Raw genomic sequence first — 19,568 nt, 5'->3', positions numbered from 1 at the left:
CTTTGATCTTTGTTTCATTTCCCACGATTCTCTTGAGGGATCTTTTGTTTGACCGCAGTACGTATAGTTGATATTTAAAAAGGAAAAAAAAAATCACGATTTTCGGCTGGACCTAAAATGAAGTGTACTTTTTACAGGTGAACTTGTTTGACTTTTAAACCCTTTCCATGAAGCCTATTTCCTGTCTGACTAGTTTTGGTTGTTGCTCAGTAAGAAATCCTCAAAGTTCTGCATGAATGAATTAAAACGCATGACGTCCTTTTTATTTTTGTTTTCATGGTCTTCTCAGGTGTTTGGACACGACAGCTCATTCCGTGGTCAAAATATGGCCTTGTTCAACCACTTGTGATGTGGAAGGACATCACTAGGTCTGCTCGCGCAAAAATAAATCAAGTGTTCTTGGTCCAGGCCTGCAATTAGGACTCTCACAAATGGTGATTTTTGTACATTTTTGTATTTTTAAAAAAAATGAGGGTGTCTATTTAAATGGCCTGTTCATAGCCTACTACTAGTCTGATCTTTATGGAAAGCTGAGTACTCATTTCATATCCTCTTGAAAAGGTTGATGTACTAGTAATGTTATAAGAAAGACAGTCATTCTGTCCGTGCACTTAATTATCTTACTGTGTTCAAGGAGCGCACAACATGGACATTTAAAAAAAAAAAAAAAATTAAATATTGATCCTATTTAGTAAGCTTTATATACTAGTATCCTGTTGTCCTCATTAGTAAGCCAATTTGTTTATATATTCAGCATACTCGTCTTACTGCCCCCCCACCCTCCATTTACTAGTTTGCAATTAAATGTCACTAGTCATCTACTGCACTGTGCTACTTGGACGGCTAAACTCAACGAGTCATGCGTCTTGCACGATTTACCTCCTAAGCCCATTACTAGCACCAAAATGCCCACTAGTCACCCTCCTACTGCAGTGTAAAAGTGTCATGCCGTAGTGGAAAAGATGTTAAGTCAGAAACAGCAGTCAACTGTCTTACTAGTGAGGTCAAAGGTCATGCTAGCACATGGGCCGAAAGCTGGATCACAATGATATTGAATACTTCTCAGCGCAATAGCAGGATATAAAAAAAAAAAAATTGCTCAAAAGTTTTATAGGCCTTGGGAGATGTTGCCTTGAGGGTCTGCTTGGCTTTGAAACGGCAGCAAAATTGGTTCCGGCTGATGTGGCCGTGAAGTTGTTCAATGCTCAATAAAGCTTGGTATACGGTACTGGCACTTCCTCCGTTCCTTTTTGCTCTAATTTGTATTCGTTATTTTTTAAGTTTTGTATGGATAGTGGGTTTCTCAATAGTTGATGGGCAGTAATATGTCAATATATTTTGGAATCTAGTTAAAAAAAAAGAAACATTATATATATAAATTAGAATTCACTTGTCATATTTGTTAAGCCATATTTGGGCATATACTCAAAATATATATCCAGTTAAATGCAAATTAAGTACAATTGTTTTAAATGAGTCAAACTTAATTCAGACCATAACATTTGGCCATATCCTAAAATTATTTAATAACAGATGCTAATTAAGGTGTAATTCAATGTTTTACTTTAGACATAATCGTATCAAACCAAATCATTTCAGGAATAAGGCTTTACAAAAAACATTTCAAAATATATGGAAACTGAATAACATTGTTTTAGTGGAATCAAAATACAAATTTAATAGGAACAAATGAACGTTTTGAGTCAAAGATGGATCCAACTTTTTGGCATCTAATAAAATATTTTATAATAATCCCTAATTTAATATGTAATTCGGTGTTGAAGAGGAGTGAAAATTGTGTCAAACCATATCTATTTTTTTTCTTTTTATAGCATCTGCTCACATGTAATTGTTTTAAATGAGTCAAATTGGGACCAAATCGTAAGATGTTGGCATTACTATTAAAATGCTTATTTCATAATAAATGGAACTCACTGTTTTATTGTAGTCAAAATTGGGTCACCCACCATCCGATCTTAACATTTACTAAAAATGGTAATGCTATCTCAAGTGGAGTTAAATGTTTACTGCAAGAGGTACGAAAAAAATACGTTCTACCTCCACTAAAAAAACGTTTGTTTCATACTAATTGGATGAAATATGATTTGGGTCAAACCATAATATTTGGACATTTAGTGTAAAATTATTATTTAATCAAATGTTAATTCCATTAATTTCAATTAATTGTTTTACTGGTGTCATAAGTGGGTCAAACCATTTGTATGCGAGCTAGAGGTGGACACTAATATAATTATTCCACTCAAAATATGATTAGTCAAAATGTATTCATCAACCCATGTCTCTCTATTAAATGGTGAAAACAGAAAAAAAATGCATATGAAAAAATTATCAAGACGCGCCTGGACAAAGCGAGCTCGAAAAGTGACGTCGAAATACTTGAAATTTCTTCTTAAGTCGTCTAAAGTGACCCAAAAGCGCGCCTTAACTTTGTTCTAAAATGTGCTCCGGTCAAACGTGCCGCTTTTGGCCGACAAAAGTGTGTCTTTTCGGGGCTTTTCTTTCACCGGGGCTCGGGGCTCGCCTCGTCGGCTGGCTGGGTGTCAACATCCAGTGTGACGGCCATGTTTGCCGGCGCCGCCGTAAACAACAAAAAAAGTGGGAGACAGACGCCTCGCTGAATGTCGGGTCATTTGGATTTCTTTCATTTACAATGTCTCTGGGAATGTCTTACAAGCCCACTGCCCACCAGCACACTCCGGGAACTTCAGCGAACCAGGGTGAGCACAAAACGTCCGAGTGAGTCACGGCGTGTGGCGGTTAAATCGACGCTTAAATTTCAAGGGGTTCTCGGAGAATACCTGAAGAGAAAGCCCCGTGTGTGTGCGTGGAGTTTTTTTTGTCCGGTTACATATGTCGGGTCACATCCTGGGAGCTAGGCTAATTCGTAGCCGCCATTATTACGAATGTCGAGAATGTGGAGGAAAAAAAACTCGACTGTCGACGACTCGACCGGGACGAAGATGACGGCGACGTTCACCGGCGTCCGGGGTCGCGCTCCCGGCCCGGGTGGGCGCCGTTTAGGTGGCGACAGTAAAAAAAATGTATCGGTCGTGTCTCGTCGAGGAAGCCTCGCTCCGCTTCCTCCTCCATGATGCTCCCCGGCTCCGAGCTGCTTGATTGATCCACGCCGATGAGAGGCGCCTCTTTGCGGACATCTGCTGACAGAGACCCGCTACTGCAAGCTTATGGAAGTGTAACTGGACTCGCAAAAAATACTTTCCTTCCCAAGTGCCACGTTATTGAGCAACAGTACATAATGATATATAATCTAGTAATACAGGCCTACATCTTCATTAAAAATGATTTTTTTTTTAATTAAATTAAAACTATATGTAATAGTACGTGGTTTAACATTCTGCAGTTTGAACATAAACACTGTGCTTAAATATAGCAAAAGGGGAAAAAAGAGTTATTAAATATGTAATAACGTAAAGTGTTTTTCACATGAAAGTTAAATACAATTTACATACGAATGAATAATTAAAAAATAAACACTTCAAATGTGAATGTCTTGGATTTAAAAGTTAAATACAACCAAGGTGTACTGTACCACGCTGCAGTGATTCTTTCTTGTACCACTAGAGGGAGCCCACATATTAAAAGTAGTACGATTACGACAGCGAGTCACAATTTATATTGCACCTTTTTTTATGCGTCAAAATCAAACTTAATTTAAAGAACATTGGTTTTTTCTATCTTACAATAAATTCTGAGATTTGAGAAGTAAAAGCTGTTCAATTCAGTTGCAAAAAATTCCAAAGAATTTTTAAAAAACGTAATATTTGGAAATATCAATTGTTTTATTCTGAATTTATTCTCAGACTGAAAAAAATCAGTGGCAGAACTTTGACAGTTTGTAAAATTTGAAATTAAATAAAAATGTTTATTTTCAACAGTTGGTAGCCTCCAGTCAGCAGCCAACCTGGCCCAGTTGCAGTCCTACAGGCCTCTGCTGAGCGACTACGGACCTCCTTCTCTGGGATTCTCACAGGTAAAGCCAACACGCAGCCATTTTTGCTCATACTTTTCCCAATTCATTGGCCAGATGTGGGCAAAATGTACCACACTTTTAGACTCAGACTAAAAGTGTACTTTTTTTTTTTACAGGAAGTTTTGGTGGAGTTCTGAACCGTGTCCACTTTTTTCTAATTGCTTTTGTTTTACGTTTTTCTTAATTCACTTCCCTAGGGCTTGACTGGCAGCCAAGTGCCTCAGAACAAATACGCCGAGCTGCTGGCCATTATCGAGGAACTAGGCAAAGAAATCCGACCCACATACGCTGGCAGTAAGAGTGCCATGGAGAGGCTCAAGAGGGGTAATCATTTAGATAGTTGACTAAGTAATTCATAAAAGTTCACTAGAAATTTCTATATAGTGAGATATGTCCAAATATCATGCATGGGCGTATTGACGTCATGATTTGTTTTTTTCTTATTGTTTTTGTTGGCAGGCATCATACACGCCCGCGGCCTGGTGCGCGAGTGCTTGGCAGAGACGGAGAGGAACGCCAGGTCCTAGCGACAATCACACATTCCATGCAAGGAGACTCCACAATGTGCGTCTTTAAAGAAAAGAAAAGAAAAAAAAAATCCAACATTCAACTTGCATGTCATTTCCAAAGTGGAGCGAGGCGTCCCGTCTCCATCTTGTACGAATGAGTCAAACTCGAAACTTGTTTCCCAGTGCCCACTTTTGGGGAACTTTGTTTTTTTTTCTCCCTTATTTTTGCATGCAAAAAGGATAAAAGCGTAGATGCTACATGTCTTGTACAGGGGTTAGACTTCTTTTTGATATGTGTGTGTGATTGAGTGAGTGTTAATTCATTCGTGTTCAGATTGGTTTTGTTATCAAAAGAAAATGCTGTTACTTGCATCTTTGTATGTATTTATTACACAGTGTAATAAATTGTATTTTCAATACAGTTGTCCTGGTCTCTCCTTATTAATTTAATAACCAGAAAGCTACAAAATACAACTGCGAGGAAAGTTGACCCAACATACATTTTTTTTTTTTTTGACAGGGAGGGACCCAAATCCAACACAGTCAAACCTGAGCCGAGACTTTAACCCCGAAACTAAAAAATGAGGCCGACTTGAAAATCTTACACAGCGTTTCCTCGAATTTTCGATTTGCTCTCTTGACAGCCAATACGGAAAACAATTGATACAGTCCACCAATCACATTCCACATTTTTAATGACGTAATGTTACGTCATTTCAGCAGCCATTCAGGGCATGGTTAGCATCTCCCTGACAAATATGGATGACAGGACGACGCGAGTGAACTGGTAAGGTTAACTCGTGTAGTGTGTACTACATCTGTGCTTATATTTTCATAACTAATAATCCTATTCACTCTGTCACTGTTTTTTCCTCCAAATGCTTTTAAACCGAGCTTGTAAATCGTTTGGCATCCCCCTTCAGTGTGTCGTTAAACGAGACTAGTTAGCGAGCCCTTAGCAAGCTAGCGGAGCCCGCCGAGCTCAAGTTAACCACAACAAACTCGCGACGTCACCCGACAATGGTGACCGAATCTGGCGCACTGAACTCGGGTGACGTCTCCACAGTCGACAGCTGGCTAGGTGATGCTTTTTGGCTGCAGCGATTTGCTGTCACCTGCTCAAATAAGTTAATTTACTAGTTGCAAGATCTACGGTCACTACAAGTTATTTAATCCAAAGGGCGGGAAGTAGAGATACACTTTTCTTTCCCAATTACATTTCCCCCCCGTTCCTCCAATAATGGAAAAAGATTTCAGTCAAAATACAAAGGTACAATAGGAAGATGGATGGAATAAGGGAAGGAAAGGAGGTGCAAAAGGAAAGAAGAAAAAAATTCTCCCAGTTGGAACAAAGTATGTAAAGAAGGCAGTCACAATGGAGGGTAGAAGTGGGAAAATAATGTAGGAATTAAGGAGGTAAAGAAAGAAATTAGAAGGAAGGGAGACGTACGAAGAAGGTAAAAGAAAGAAACAAGTGCGGTAAGTTGGAAGGCTGTAAAGCATCAGTTGAAAGTGCATGATGGGGAAAGAAGCAGTGTGAAAGGACGGAGGAAAGGAAGGAGCAAAGAAACGAACATAAAGGAAGGCAGGAGGTATACTACGCTACAAACTGAGGTCAGGAAGGCAGTCGGAACTTTTGGCCTATCCTGTATGTCACCATTTACTCTCATTTTATCTCAGAACGAATAAATAAAAACATTTTGGCATCACACAAAATAAAAAAAACAAAAAACACCAACTTTTTGTTTTTGCTTTGTAGCTGTCAGAGTTCCCCGCACCTCTGCACAGGCCCTTAAACATGTCCACAGATGACAGCATCTCTGAGGACGTGTCCAGCTCGGGGCCCCGGAGCCACTGCCGGGCCGGCGGCAAGGAGAGCGAGGCGTCCCCATTGTCCTCCGAGGCCACCACAGCCTCGGGTCTGGGGGTCTCCGAGGGCAGACATACGGACTCCCAGACCACAGGGGGCACTGTGGCCAACCAGACCGTCAAGGGCACACCAGCGTGCAATAAGATCAGGTGCCACATTTGGCCTCTTTGTCCATTTTGGCAAGCTTTTCTTTACTCAATCGCAAGAAAATTCTGCCCCGAAGCCAATATTACCGAGCAACATGAAATTTAGTAAGCATGTCTACGATCAATATGCTCACAAAATCCCCAAGAAACCATTCCTGAAAAGATTGCTATTTTGGTTGAGGAAGTGACTTCATGTCGTAAAGTGGAACTAGCTTCAGGGGCAAACTTTTCCAAAGCATGCGCTACTAATCAGATGTCATACTACATAATCAAAGTATTTGTTGCGCTTCAGGGGTCTTTGTCTGAGCACCGAGGACGACGCGTTCACTCCGGGCAAGAACCTCCCATTCATCAACCCGAGCTCCCTGGAGACCCTTCGAGCTTTGGTGGAGGAGATACGCAGCGGCGGCGAGACGGACCCGCAGGTCTGGAAGGACTGTGAGGTGCGACGGCGCGAGCTGACTTATCGCTCCATTAAGCCGTCCCGTTGAGCATTGTGATTTTTTTTTTCCCCGCTTACTTTAGGGCCGATGGCTGCATCTGTTTCAGCTGGTAGAGAAGCAATACCAGGAGCAAATACTTGCCCAGCAAGAACAGTACCAGTGCCAAATACAGGTACCTCAGCAGCAAAACCCAGAAAAAAACCCTCTCAGGGGGCCGTTGAGTTTATCAACATTCATTTTGTCTTTTCGTCGCTCAGAAAATAGTGCTTACATTAAATTAGATTGTACTTATTAATTTTTACAAATAATTAATCTCATTTGTTGACTTATAAATAATAAAATATAATTGGTCCAATAAGCAGTCAACATTTTTTATCAGTTAAATTCTGTATTATAAATAATATAATTAAAACAATGTTAATAATTCAAATTTTCCACCTTTTTTTTTGCATTTTGGATGATGATTGATGAATGAAATATAACTGAAATTAAAATGAAAAATGAAATTTGAATAAATTATCACAAATACGATTTTTTTTGTTTTATTAAAATAAAATCAACTTTTCACATTTAACATGTATTTGCTGCTATTAAGAACAAATTAATCATAATTTAATCAATTATCGATAAAAAATACAATATTATTCTTATTCTATTTTTATTAATTATGATGAACTATTTAAAAAAATATATATTCCAACTTGAATTTTGCAGTTAATTCAGGACGAGATCAAAGCTTTGGTGCAGCTCCAGAACCGGCCACCACATGCAGACTTCACCCACAGTGCCGCCATCCAAACCAGCGAGGAAACCACCACCACCACCACCAAGGACTTCCTGTTGCCGCTCATGGCCGGCGACTGCGCTTTCGCCGTTCGCGCGCCCAGCGACAGCGACAGCCTGGCCGCCCCTGCCGCCCTCTCCCCGTTCAGCTCTCCCTCGCCGCCGCACAGGTCAGACGGCGCCAACCTGCCGGCTGATGAACGTGCCACCACGGGGCTCAGCAGCGGCTACGGCACGCTGTCCGCCTGGGGAACGGGCGAGACGCAAGAGCTCAGGTGGTCGGAGGACATCGATGCCGCCGCCAGGACGCAGGACGACGCCAATGCTCATGACGAGGAGGAGTCGTCAGGAGCTCACCAGCAGAAAATGTCGGGGTGGGTCACGCTTTTTCTTTCAACTACACTGAGTCAAGAATTGCGCAATTTCTATAACTCAACATTAATGTGATGAACGTCAAGTCGCCCTTAACTCGGCTGATAATTCTTTTTTCAGTACAGTGTACCTGGTGCGTATAATTGAAACTGTAAGAAAAAAAACGTCCTTATATGATGTGTTTGCTGCTTTGAACGTGCTTTTGACGCAAACATTTTCAAACTTACACTTTTTGGTATTGCGCTATTTGTACAGTCAGGTTTTGACCTCCTGGGCTTTGAGGCAGAAACGGCGAGCCAAGAAGCTCAAGACGGGAGCGTCCCGAATTCCCGAGTATGAGGAGCTGCCGCGGAGCGTCGGCGAGTCGGATCTCGACCCGCCGGAGAGCGCCGACTCCCAACATCCTGTCGCCACTTCGCCCTTCGCCTCTTTTACGATGATGAGGAGCGACAGCCTCTTGTCTGAGGCCTCAGGTAACATTTATTGACATCATTTTTGTGTTATTGGTACACCATATGTACTTTTTATACATTTATTGCAAATAATTTTGAAATCCCCCACGTTTTTCTTTACGTGTGTGTCCAGGGACCCCATTTTGAGAAGTGCTGATATAATGATGTCATATTAAAGAATCTGTCACGCTTCCTCCTTTCAGGCCTGACCTACTGGCGTCTAAATGAGTGCGACCTCTATCGCCGTCTGCCCGACACCCTCGACCACAACAGCAGTGGTGCGGCTTTCTTCCTGCAAGAAGCTCCCACGGATCAGGTGACAACACAGATTTGCCGCAATAACTCAACACTTACTATCCTTAAGGCTCTTTCGGCCAATCGGAAGGCAGCAGGAAGACATTTTGGGAAAAGGCGCAATGATAATTTGAAACAAAGTCCAATTCTTTCATCCATTATCTGAACTGCTTTCATAATAAAAAACTAAATCATCCTCTCACGTAGGCTGAGGACCTTGGTCGTTCTCTGCGAGAGATCTACCATCACAAGCACAGGACGGGCGTCAAACGTTCCGAGTGGGAGCGCTCCGGGACTTCTTCTCCATTGTCACTGCAGGTGGGTCACATGACTCTTGCTTGCACCTGATTGGTCCAATCCTCAAACCACTCTTCTATGTTTCTTACTTGCCTTTTTTTTTAACTAACTTTCTACTTTTGCTTTGGCAGCCATTAGCTCTGGAGACATCCCAGCCTTCCTGTACGACGCCTCTGAGTCTAGACGGCGTGTCCGATGCATCCCAGGAAGTCCCATCCACCCCGCGGACAAAGACCGACGAGGAGCAGGAGGTCACCCGTACCCGCCGTACCACTCTAAAACCTGGTTCTCTAGAAGATCCCGTCGCCCTCTCTCTGTGAGTCCAGCAGTAACGCGGCGCTTAATCTGTCTTTTTTCCCCCTGATATGATGAACAGAGATGTGACCGAAAACGTGGAGAAAAATAGGAAGTCTGTTGAATTGTGTAACTCACTTAGTCATCTTTCTCGAGATAGCTAAAAAAAAGTTTGAATTTAAATTCCGTTTTATTATTTACTTTTACCAGTTCTTTTTTTAAGACAACAATTTGCGCTTAAGAGCAGAATTTTTTTTTTTTCTCCCGTCTGCTCCTGTCTAGGCTGCGACGGAACCTGAGGGAGAAGCACTCCCGACATGTGGCTGACTTGAAGGCGTATTACGAGTGCGAGATTCAAGTCTTGCGAGACAAGTTGGACCTCCGAGATCTCCCCGGAGACCTGGAGAGGGGCAACCGGATGCTTTCGGAGAGGTGTGTCTGCGTCTTGAAAAATTCAGCTTCCAAGCAATCAGTTTAGCATTCTATGGACCGGCTTGAGAGATTTTTGAGAAGAGCCATTTGAAAAGCCAATTTAACATAAAATTCAGTATTTGGCAAACCCACAAAAAAAGTCTCAAGAAAACCATGCCTGAAAAGAAACAGGACGTATTTTCGAGGAAATATTTTATGGTTATTTTGGGTCATTTTTGAATGTTGAGTGTTTATTTTATTTTTGAATGTTTATTTTAATGCTTTCAAGGTGTCAGCATCTGGAGAAAGCTCTGGCTGAAGCAAGCCGACGTATCGATCAGCTGGAGGAAACCAACGCCACGCTGGAAAAACAGCTGGTAGTCCAATCGTTGTGGGAATGCTCCCACATTATTCAGCACCAAGAAAATATTTGATTATTATTCTATCACTTCAATTCTGCGTTTAGGCCGAGTGGCCCGAGCGTTACGCGGTGGCAGGCGCTACCGTCAAGTCGCTACGTCAGCGTCTGGAGGATGGCAAGCGATCGGCCAGAGAGAAGGCAGCGGCCGTGACGAAGGCTCGAAGGCAGGTCGACGACAGCGAAGCGAGGAGGGAACGGGAGGTGCAGGCCAAGAAAGAGGTGAGGCGGACATCGGGAAAGTTAAAGGCAACGTCCGCTGAGCGTTTTGGATTGTTTTGTTTTTCCAGCTTCTTGCTCAATACAACGGAGTCCTGAAGGACAACGACAGACTAAAGGTAAGCCATCAAGACAGATAATCATTTTTGAAGAAAACTGATTCGAAATGTATTTTATTCAAGCGTCAAATGAGAATATGGAATTAATTATACTATGCTCCATTTATCTTTTATTTTGATTTTGTTTATCGTTTGTATCTGAGTACTTCTGTTTTTTTTTTGTTTTGTTTTTTTTGGGGGGGATAGTGCAACTTGCTGTCTACGGAGGACAAACTTAACCAAGCCAACGATCTAATTTCAGATCTGAAAAGGTGATTTTTTTTTTTTCATTATTGCTCCAATAATGAAAAAAAAAAAGCATGAACATGACTTTTTTTTTTTTTGTTGCATTGTCTCCATTCAGAACCATTTCCAAGTTAGATTCTCAAGTACGGCAGCTGGAGCATGAGAACCAGGCCAGGAGCCGCCATATCCCCCACGCCACCCCCCAACCATCAGGAGCCGGGTGAGCGACTATGCTATGCTAATGTCGCCGTCTATATCTTTACTTGTGGAGGAGCGCCGCCATGATGTTTTCAACACCCTGCAGTCTCTTCCACCATCCTGACCTGCTGCGCTCACCCAGCAGAGGCAACGCAGAGCCTGACGTCACCCGCAGGAGGTCGCCCCATCTGGAAGTCCAACAGCTGGCCGCTGCCACAACGTCTGTGTTCCCTTCCGAAACGTCGATAAATCAAGTTTGCCTGTTAAAAATTAAACGTGTCCACTTTACTTCCCTGGTTGTAACACACAGTGCTAATCAGAAGCCTTATCTTAGCTTATCTTATCTTATATATATACTTTTTTTAGCCACAGTTGCTGCTATCTTTTTAGTCTAACTTTTTAATTTAATTTAGATGTATGGAGCTTACAAATATAAATCCAAGTACTTTATCCGTACTCATTCATGTTCTGGTTCTGCAGGTGCACGAGGCCCCGAGACACCGAGCAGATGCCGTCCACATCCAGACTCAGAGAGGACGGCGCCGGCCTCTTAACGCCCATCATGAGGGCGCTGATCGAGATGGAGGAGACCCGAGCCACAGAGAGCAGAGCCCCCTGTAAGAATGTTTACATCTTTAGTGTCACTTTTTTTTTTTTTTTTTCAAACACCCACCAATGACGCGTATGCTTGCTCGCAGGGGTGGCCAATCACAGGCCATTATTGGCCGGCGTAGGAGGTCCACTCAGAAGTCAGAGGAGTTTGTCTCCGGACGGCCATCGGTCATCCTCGCTGCCACCGCCAGGACTACGGAGCACCATGGCAACCACGCCCAGTCCGTATTTATGTTGTTTTGTAGATTGTACTGTTTCGAGTTGATGGGGTTATCTAGAAGTGCTACACACTTTTGTTGAGAAAGTTGATGTCATTTCTACTATGATCCCCGTCAGCTAAGAGAGAGACGTTACTTGCCCCGTTGCCAGGCAAGGGCAGCCCCAAGCGATGCCCCACCGAGAACTACTCCACCGCCTTTGGTCACATGATGCCACGGGAGGAGCATCTCGGCAACAGGTCAGTCCAAGTCTCACAGGTGATAGAAAAAGTCTACACACCCCGTTATAAAATGCTGGGGGTTTTGTATAAATCTAATGGGAAAGAAAACTGAAATATTTTTAAGGGGTGAAAAAAAAATGGTTGCAGAAGTGTACACACCCTCTCATAACTGGGTTGTGCCAAACTCGTGTTTGAAGAAAGTCAGCGTACACCTTCCCAGTGCCCAGCGCTCTTCTAAGTAGTCTTGTCGGCTTTTCATCAATTTTTTTTTTTATTTCTTCCAAATTTTTTTTTAATTCAATTTATTTATTTTTTTGCGTTCTAGCAGATGCATGTAGATGTTGTGCAACACAGACTACTATTTGGAACTGTTCATATTCCCTTTCCCTTTCTTAACGCTTCGGTTCCCACTGGAGAAAAACGGCCATAAAACACGATTCCCGTTTTCATCTTGCAGGTGTGACGCGCATGCCGAACACACCAGTCGCCATTCGTTCCACAGCGGCAGTCCTCGGAAGAAACTTCACTTTGAGTCAGCTGACCACCACGGTAAGAAAGTGGATCGCAATAACTAAATAGTGTTCATGTGACTGAGATGCGTCCCACCCATGCAGACGCTGCTGCCTTCTTGGAGCCGCCCATCGATGGCGACGCGCAGCTGGCGTGTGAAGACGGAGGAGTAAGCCCAGGACGATGTCCGACCTCTGACAACAAAGTTCTGTCTCTGGTGGAGGCTGAAAGGCTATTTGATGAGCTCACACGGGAGAAACTCGAGGCCAGTTTAACGCATCCCCGCCGCTGTCTGTCTACTCGCAATGTGTGTCTGCAATGATTTCGCAAAATAATTGATCAAATTGAAAATGCAAGCGGCTATCTTCTTCCTGATGAGAAAAAAAATGCATAAATTTTGCTTGTTGTTGAAAAATGGACCTTCTGGCTTTGATTCTATTAAGCCCTCCCACAATACCGTTGCTGTTTTTATAATATATTATAATAATGTACTATAAATAAATTATAATATAAATAATATCTTAACTAAATACTTGATTTTTCTATTGTGGTTTATTCAAATTTGGTCATTCAGTTTTATGGACATTTCATACATCAAGTTTGATATTTAAAAAAAAACAAGAAAAATCACAAAAAAACATCTGAGATTTTGGACCTTTCATTAAAATGCAGTACATTTTTAATGTTCTCACAAGCGCCCTTTCTGTTTGTGTGTGCGTGCGCGTGGTGCAGATCGAGGCATCTCTGAGCCGCATGCCTCCATCGTCATCAGGCGGTCGAGTGAGCAGGAAGACCCGGCTGGACCAGGTGAGCGACATCAAGAAAGATGCGCCATTCGTTTCACATGCTCCTTGCCGGCGGTAACACTTGTAGTCTGGTTCGTGTGTCTGTCTGTGTGTGTGTCAGGTGGCCTTAGAGGAGCGTCTAGAGCATCTGAACCGAGACCTTGGGTCCATCCGCATGACGCTCAAGAGGTTCCACGTCCTGCGCTCCTCTGCCAGCATAGCGTAGCAGCATGCTAATGTTCGCACGGCCATGCTACCATTTTAAAACGTACAACTACCTACCACTCAGGGATACTTTTTATATGTCTTTTCTGGAAGTCGATATATTTTTAGTACCACACAGATTTGTAGATTTTTTTTTTTAAACAAAAGACGTGTACATTTCTAAAAGATACATTTTTTTCCACACAGCCACATTTTTTTTTCATGCTCTTGTTTACATCATTTACGTTGAAGGAAATACTTTTGTATATTATTATTATTTTTATTTTTTTGCAGCAGGACCAGAACCAGCACAATCATCTCAGCACTCACACTTTTTTTCATGCCTACCCAAATCCTTCATGAAACTATGACTTAATATGATCCTCATTGCACAATAAATTCAGCTTATTTTTTGATTCTGAATAAGTGTCTTCCTAATTATAGAAAAATTTTTTTTTCCAAAGTTTGAACATTAACATTGCGATTAAAGGTAAGAAATATATATATTTATAAAAATGATTTGATTCAAATGTATTGTACTTAAACTAATATTTAATGTATTAAAATCATTATCCATGAAAAAAATACATCTCAGGAGAGATGCTGATTATTGAATGTACTTTTGCTATAGTCGAAATTGGCTGAACAAGTTTACTTTGAGCAACCAATCAGAGGGTGAACGAATGATGACGTCACCGTGAGCTATGTCAGTGGGGGATTTTCAACATAGTTCGAGTTACATCGACCAGTAACAATAGCAACACCTAATGGATTTACTTGGCAATATGTTGACATTGAAATCTGATTGACCCTCCAAATAAAATGTAACGTCGACATACACGTACCGCTAGTTTGGGGCGCCCAAGTCTGGCCATCAAGAGCGCTATCCAGCCTGTTGTACGTGTTTCTTTCCTCCAACACACCTGATTAAAATAATCAGAGATGTTATTCAACTTCAGTAAAGCTCGCTAATGAGCTGATCATTTGAAAACGAGCAAAAAATGAGTGGCTCTCGAGGACCAGATTTGGGCGACTGCTGTATATCCTCCCGCCCTCAGATGAACGTGCTTGCAGTGACTCACTTTCACGCTAGAGGTCGCCATTTCCTGCTTTTCACCTGCGCTGCGTGATGTCAGCACCAACCTGAAAGCAACATCGCAGAACGACAGACAGACCGACGGACGGCATCGCAGTCAGTCGACGACACACCGGAGCGGAAGATGGAGCGTACCGAGGGGACATGCGACGTCCTGTGAAAGAGGAAGACGGACGACGGAAGAGCGTCACATCCAGAAGACGTCGAACGTCGGCGAACCGCCATGCCGCGCCACCGCCACCGCCGCGGCGGGGAGAAGACGACCGGGGATTGACCGTCACTGGCCGGCCGAGCCTCAGGTGAGCACAGCCGCCAGATGGGTGGATGGATCGATGGAGGAGTGTAGCATGACGTCAACTGTCAACCAGGCGGAAGAATTTGTGATCAATAATCGGTGATGGATGGTGTAGAATACATACATACATAGCACGCACCTACAAAACACGTACACGCGCAAAAGCGCACGTATACACACTCGCCATCACGTTTAAGCGGTCAGATACTGTCACACGCACGCGTCAAACATGCATTACAAACATACGTACGTCCACGCTGACATGAAATACACTTACAAACTAATGCAAACAGTCAAACACGCTCGCAAAAAACACATTGGCATGCATACACACAAACGCAAATGAGCACACATGCATCTACCCTTCCATGCACACACACCGATATCCTTCCAATTAGACACACGCACGCGCACACGCACACGCACTATACAAACACATTCGTATGTACATGATGCAGTCATACACAAAAAAAATGCAACACACAAACCCACACGTACACACAAAAAAACACACAAAGAAACATGCATCCAAATACACTGACGGGCATGTACACACAGTTATATACATAGACAAATACAGTCATATACACACACACATACCACCTATATATGTATCTTTTCACACCACACACCAAGCGATTGCGTACCACACATCTACTGACACGCTGCAATTAGAAAAAAAAGTTTTTGAAGCTCCACATACAAGATTATATTCTTTGTTATTGAACCACAAAAACATGGCGCGATTGTCAAGGAAAGCGAATTGCAGTTAGCTTGAGCGGCAATCAGGCTCACAATCTATGTGGTCATCAAAGGTTGCCTTGAAGCGGCCGACGATCTGACGTCAAATCACATCATGAGAAGAAAACATTGATACACGCCGTCTTCCCAGTGGCCATCTGATGCCAATTCGACATGAGGACATCAAAATCATTCAATTGAATTGACATCAGATGGCCCCTGGGTTAGCATGCTAGAATGCTAACTGTTTAGCTTAGGTGCAAAGCTGGCTAACGATCTATGATGTCTTCACAACCACGTTGAAATGGTGGACGAAAAGTCGTCCAATGGCGTCACAAGAAATAAAAAGTCTGGATTTCATGTGTACCGTCATGCTAGCAGTTAGCCACCTTGCCGTTTTAATGATGAGCGCCTTATCTTCATTCCCTGGTTTGATGCCAACCAGAATAGAGGACGGAGCCTGGCAGGATGTGATTATCGGGCCCAAAGATTGTGTTTGTGCTAATGAATGCTGTTAGGAAGTAGCCACAGCAGACAGAATGAGTCACACTATTGATTACTATTTGCACGCACGCACGCGCACGTGCACACGAGCATGCGCTCAAAAAGGCAGGCACTTACGCGTACACAAAGACTCGCATAAACACAAACCAATACCAAAAAATGATACACGCTAAAATGTAACATTTACAAAAGTCAGACACGTACACAAAGACGCACGTACACACACACACACACACACCGGTGAAAAAAGAAACATAAATACACTCACTTACAAAAACGTCGATGCTCATACATATATGCACAAAGAAAAACACATTCATACACAGCCACGTACACACACTTGCGTGCACACACACGTCCGTATATCAGTACGCGTGTATGACCCAAACACACAAGTGTGTATCCCTTTCCTCTTGTAGGCGTGAGCCGCATGCATGTCAATAGCAGTACAGTAATGATGAAGGGGGCGGGGCGTGGAGGGGAGGGGGGGGGGGGGCTTTGAGGGCAATGCGGGGGTGCGTTTGTCACGGGTTGCTACGTCATTGGATGCTATTTTTAGTCGGGTAAACACAGCATGTCAATGAACACTGCAAATAGACTCACACGTACAAACACATGACCTTTATTTGATTTTTTAAAATTATTTCTCTTGTTTTGTAGTCTTGTCACAATCTCATACTGAGTATATTTTATTTAAATTATTTTCTTTTTAACTGTAGCTTATTATTATTGTTTTATGAAATATTTTATTATTATGATCTGAAGGTAATTTTTTTTTTACAATTTTTATTTTTCCCTCCATCATTTTATGTATCTCTCACCATTTACTTGTGATATTTCAAATTGTTTATTTTGCAGTTCAGATTTTTTTTCCGAGTGGAATTCTAATTAGTATTGGAGAAGCGTGACGGTGAGCCCCCCACCATCGACATCACCGCTGAAACCCCCCCACCCCTTCACACCCACCGCCAGAGCTAAAAATAGCCCCCCTCTCTCTCTGTCGTCACATAAAGGGGGGTTGTCGCTGACCTTTCTTTCGCGCGTCGGCATCCCATCTCTTGTCAAATGTTGGCCAGAACATTTTTACCTGCTCAGGTCAGCGGTGTCTTGTTGTCGGGATGACATCATTGTGGTTTGGGGGGGGGGGGGGGTATTTTTGCACATCTAAGGTCGGGATGGTTGTGTATTCTTCTCAGGAAACGGAAGCAGATGAGACAAATTGGGACTTTTTTCATACTTGTAAACGTGTCGCATCATACTCATCAATTTGGAATTTTAATTGTACAATGGTGCACTTTATTCTCTGAAAAGGATGAATTTCTCTCATAACATCGTCATTTAAAAAATAAAGATCGCTTTATTGTGGTCATATTCTCATTGCACCTTTTGCACAACAAAATGTTAAAAAAAGGCAAATAAATTGCATTTATAAATAAAATAATAGAATATTTAAGTTGTCAAAACAATCATGAGTCCGTTTTTCCTCCTCCCTTTCGGTGTAAGATTAGAAGTGTTTTTTGTTTTTTTTTAATTAAGTGGAAATTAGGAACGTCAATCCCCAATTTATTAAACATTCCTCATTTACATTGTAAAATATAAGAGTCATAAACGGGATGTTGGATGCTTGTGTTTGCTTTTGAGGGCGGCTCTCTCGTGTCTGTGCGTGCGCGTGCGTGTGCGTGTGCGTGTGTAAAAGGTGTTAGTGACGTCACGAACAAATGAAGCCTTAACAGGGCCACATGTTGACGTGTGGACAGCTTGATTGTGTTAGCGTGTGTGTCTGGCCATGATCATGGTGAGTGCGTGTGTCTGTGTGTGTGTAAGTCACTTAAGACGCACACACACACGCCAAGTACCAATTTGATGTCCCAAGTAACATGAAGACATCGGTATCATGCAACAGGAAGGTGTCGCATACACACTTGCGCGCAGATCAAGTCCATCTGGCTCTCCTGCAATTACATTTATGCCGTGTGTGTGTGTGTGTGTGTGTGTTTTTTTGTGTGACAGCTTCCTGTTGCATGATGCCAACGTCTTCATTTTGTGGCTTGTGACAGCAATTCGAGACTTTATTCTCATATTACGACATAATTGCATAAAAAAGATGCACTTGATTATTGTTAAATTTTCATTTTCTTCTTATCATATTTTCACGTTTTTATAATAAAATTAGGACTTCATTTTCCTAAAATCACCACATAATTGGTGAAAAATGTGGACTTTTTTTTCTTACATTAAAATTAAAAATGAAAAACACTAAATTGTAGAACGATTCCCACTTGATTATTTCTTGTAAGTGAGACTTTCTTGTATGCCTTCAAGCACGAGCTCGGGCGGAGCTGAAGCAGTTGCCTGGCAATACGTATGCCGACCTTCTGAATATATATATAAGCACACAGGACGTTTTTACAGCTTGAAAATCGTCAGGCACCGTGGGCGACTTCAACGTCACATTCCCGTTTTAGGGAGCGACGTCGCGCGTGCGTCATGTCACGCTAGCAGCGCATTGATGACTCACGTGTCCGTACCATACCACATAAACTGTCATGGCGGAGAGAGAGAGAAAAATTGATCTTCTCAAGCTGGAATATCAGTCACTATTTTGAAACTAAAATAATACGTTTTGTGCTGTCCACAGAGTGTTGTCTAGCTTCAATGACACTACTTCAAATAAAAAAAAAAAAACTAACGGCAACTTGGTCCGCGTGAGCTGCGCCTAGCTAGCTATGACGGCTAAGCTACACTTGGGACAAGTACTCCGTATCAAAAATAAAGAAATAAATGATATCGGATAGGATCCCCAGCGCGTTCCAAAAACGTTCCGGCTGCACTTTGACTCGATTCGGTAGCCAATATCAGATTATTGACACAAGACATGAGGGAGAAGTGGAGGAGGAGGAGGAGGAGGAGGAGGCCGCGGCCCCTGCTCACTGCATCACAACAAAGTCCACTAATCAGGCTCAGGCCTCGTGTGTTTCCATGGCAACAGAGCCTGAGTGAGGGAGGGGCAGTTGGTGGCGAGTCGAGCGAGAGGGAGCGAGCGATGCCGGCTTCTGTGTATTACGCTACCGGGAAAAGGGGAAGAGGAGGAGAGTACGGTGGGATGCGACCCGATATCGGGACCGGGATGTTTGCGGGCCCGTCGAGGCGTTACCGCAGCAAACGGGTGCTTGGCGTGCTCATGTACACGGACACGCAACGCTTTGTTCACAATGGACGGGCATGGGTGTGTGTGTGTGCAGCACGTTTGTGGTGCGTGTGTGTTTGTGTGCATTTGTGTCTTTGTGCGTATGTGAGTGTGTTTGTTCGTGCATGCTTTT

General features: G+C 42.8%; 2 protein-coding genes across 2 annotated transcripts; both read left to right on the top strand.

Annotated features, from left to right (window-relative positions):
- The first annotated feature begins 2,347 nt into the window (after positions 1 to 2,347).
- Positions 2,348 to 4,942, top strand: cdk2ap1 (cyclin dependent kinase 2 associated protein 1). Its single transcript, XM_088281105.1, has 4 exons — positions 2,348 to 2,738; positions 3,918 to 4,012; positions 4,210 to 4,336; positions 4,472 to 4,942. The coding sequence occupies exons 1-4, from the start codon at positions 2,459 to 2,461 to the stop codon at positions 4,537 to 4,539; spliced, it is 570 nt and encodes a 189-aa protein (XP_088137231.1). The 5' UTR covers positions 2,348 to 2,458; the 3' UTR covers positions 4,540 to 4,942.
- A 310-nt stretch (positions 4,943 to 5,252) lies between these two features.
- mphosph9 (M-phase phosphoprotein 9) lies at positions 5,253 to 14,101 on the top strand. Its single transcript, XM_088282002.1, has 23 exons — positions 5,253 to 5,308; positions 6,281 to 6,540; positions 6,830 to 6,980; positions 7,063 to 7,152; positions 7,695 to 8,137; positions 8,391 to 8,608; positions 8,791 to 8,903; positions 9,089 to 9,199; positions 9,310 to 9,494; positions 9,755 to 9,904; positions 10,173 to 10,260; positions 10,350 to 10,523; positions 10,592 to 10,639; positions 10,826 to 10,890; positions 10,983 to 11,084; positions 11,169 to 11,282; positions 11,543 to 11,679; positions 11,761 to 11,895; positions 12,011 to 12,131; positions 12,571 to 12,662; positions 12,728 to 12,888; positions 13,356 to 13,430; positions 13,530 to 14,101. The coding sequence occupies exons 2-23, from the start codon at positions 6,320 to 6,322 to the stop codon at positions 13,632 to 13,634; spliced, it is 3,099 nt and encodes a 1,032-aa protein (XP_088138128.1). The 5' UTR covers positions 5,253 to 5,308; positions 6,281 to 6,319; the 3' UTR covers positions 13,635 to 14,101.
- The last annotated feature ends 5,467 nt before the right edge of the window (positions 14,102 to 19,568 follow it).

The sequence above is a fragment of the Idiotropiscis lumnitzeri genome, chromosome 18 (assembly GCF_059441095.1).
Source record: "Idiotropiscis lumnitzeri isolate Australia: NSW breed Sydney's pygmy pipehorse chromosome 18, RoL_Ilum_1.0, whole genome shotgun sequence".
NCBI classification, from domain to species: Eukaryota; Metazoa; Chordata; class Actinopteri; order Syngnathiformes; family Syngnathidae; genus Idiotropiscis; species Idiotropiscis lumnitzeri.
Note: the sequence above shows the minus strand (reverse complement) of the source record. Positions and strands in the feature narration are given on the sequence as shown.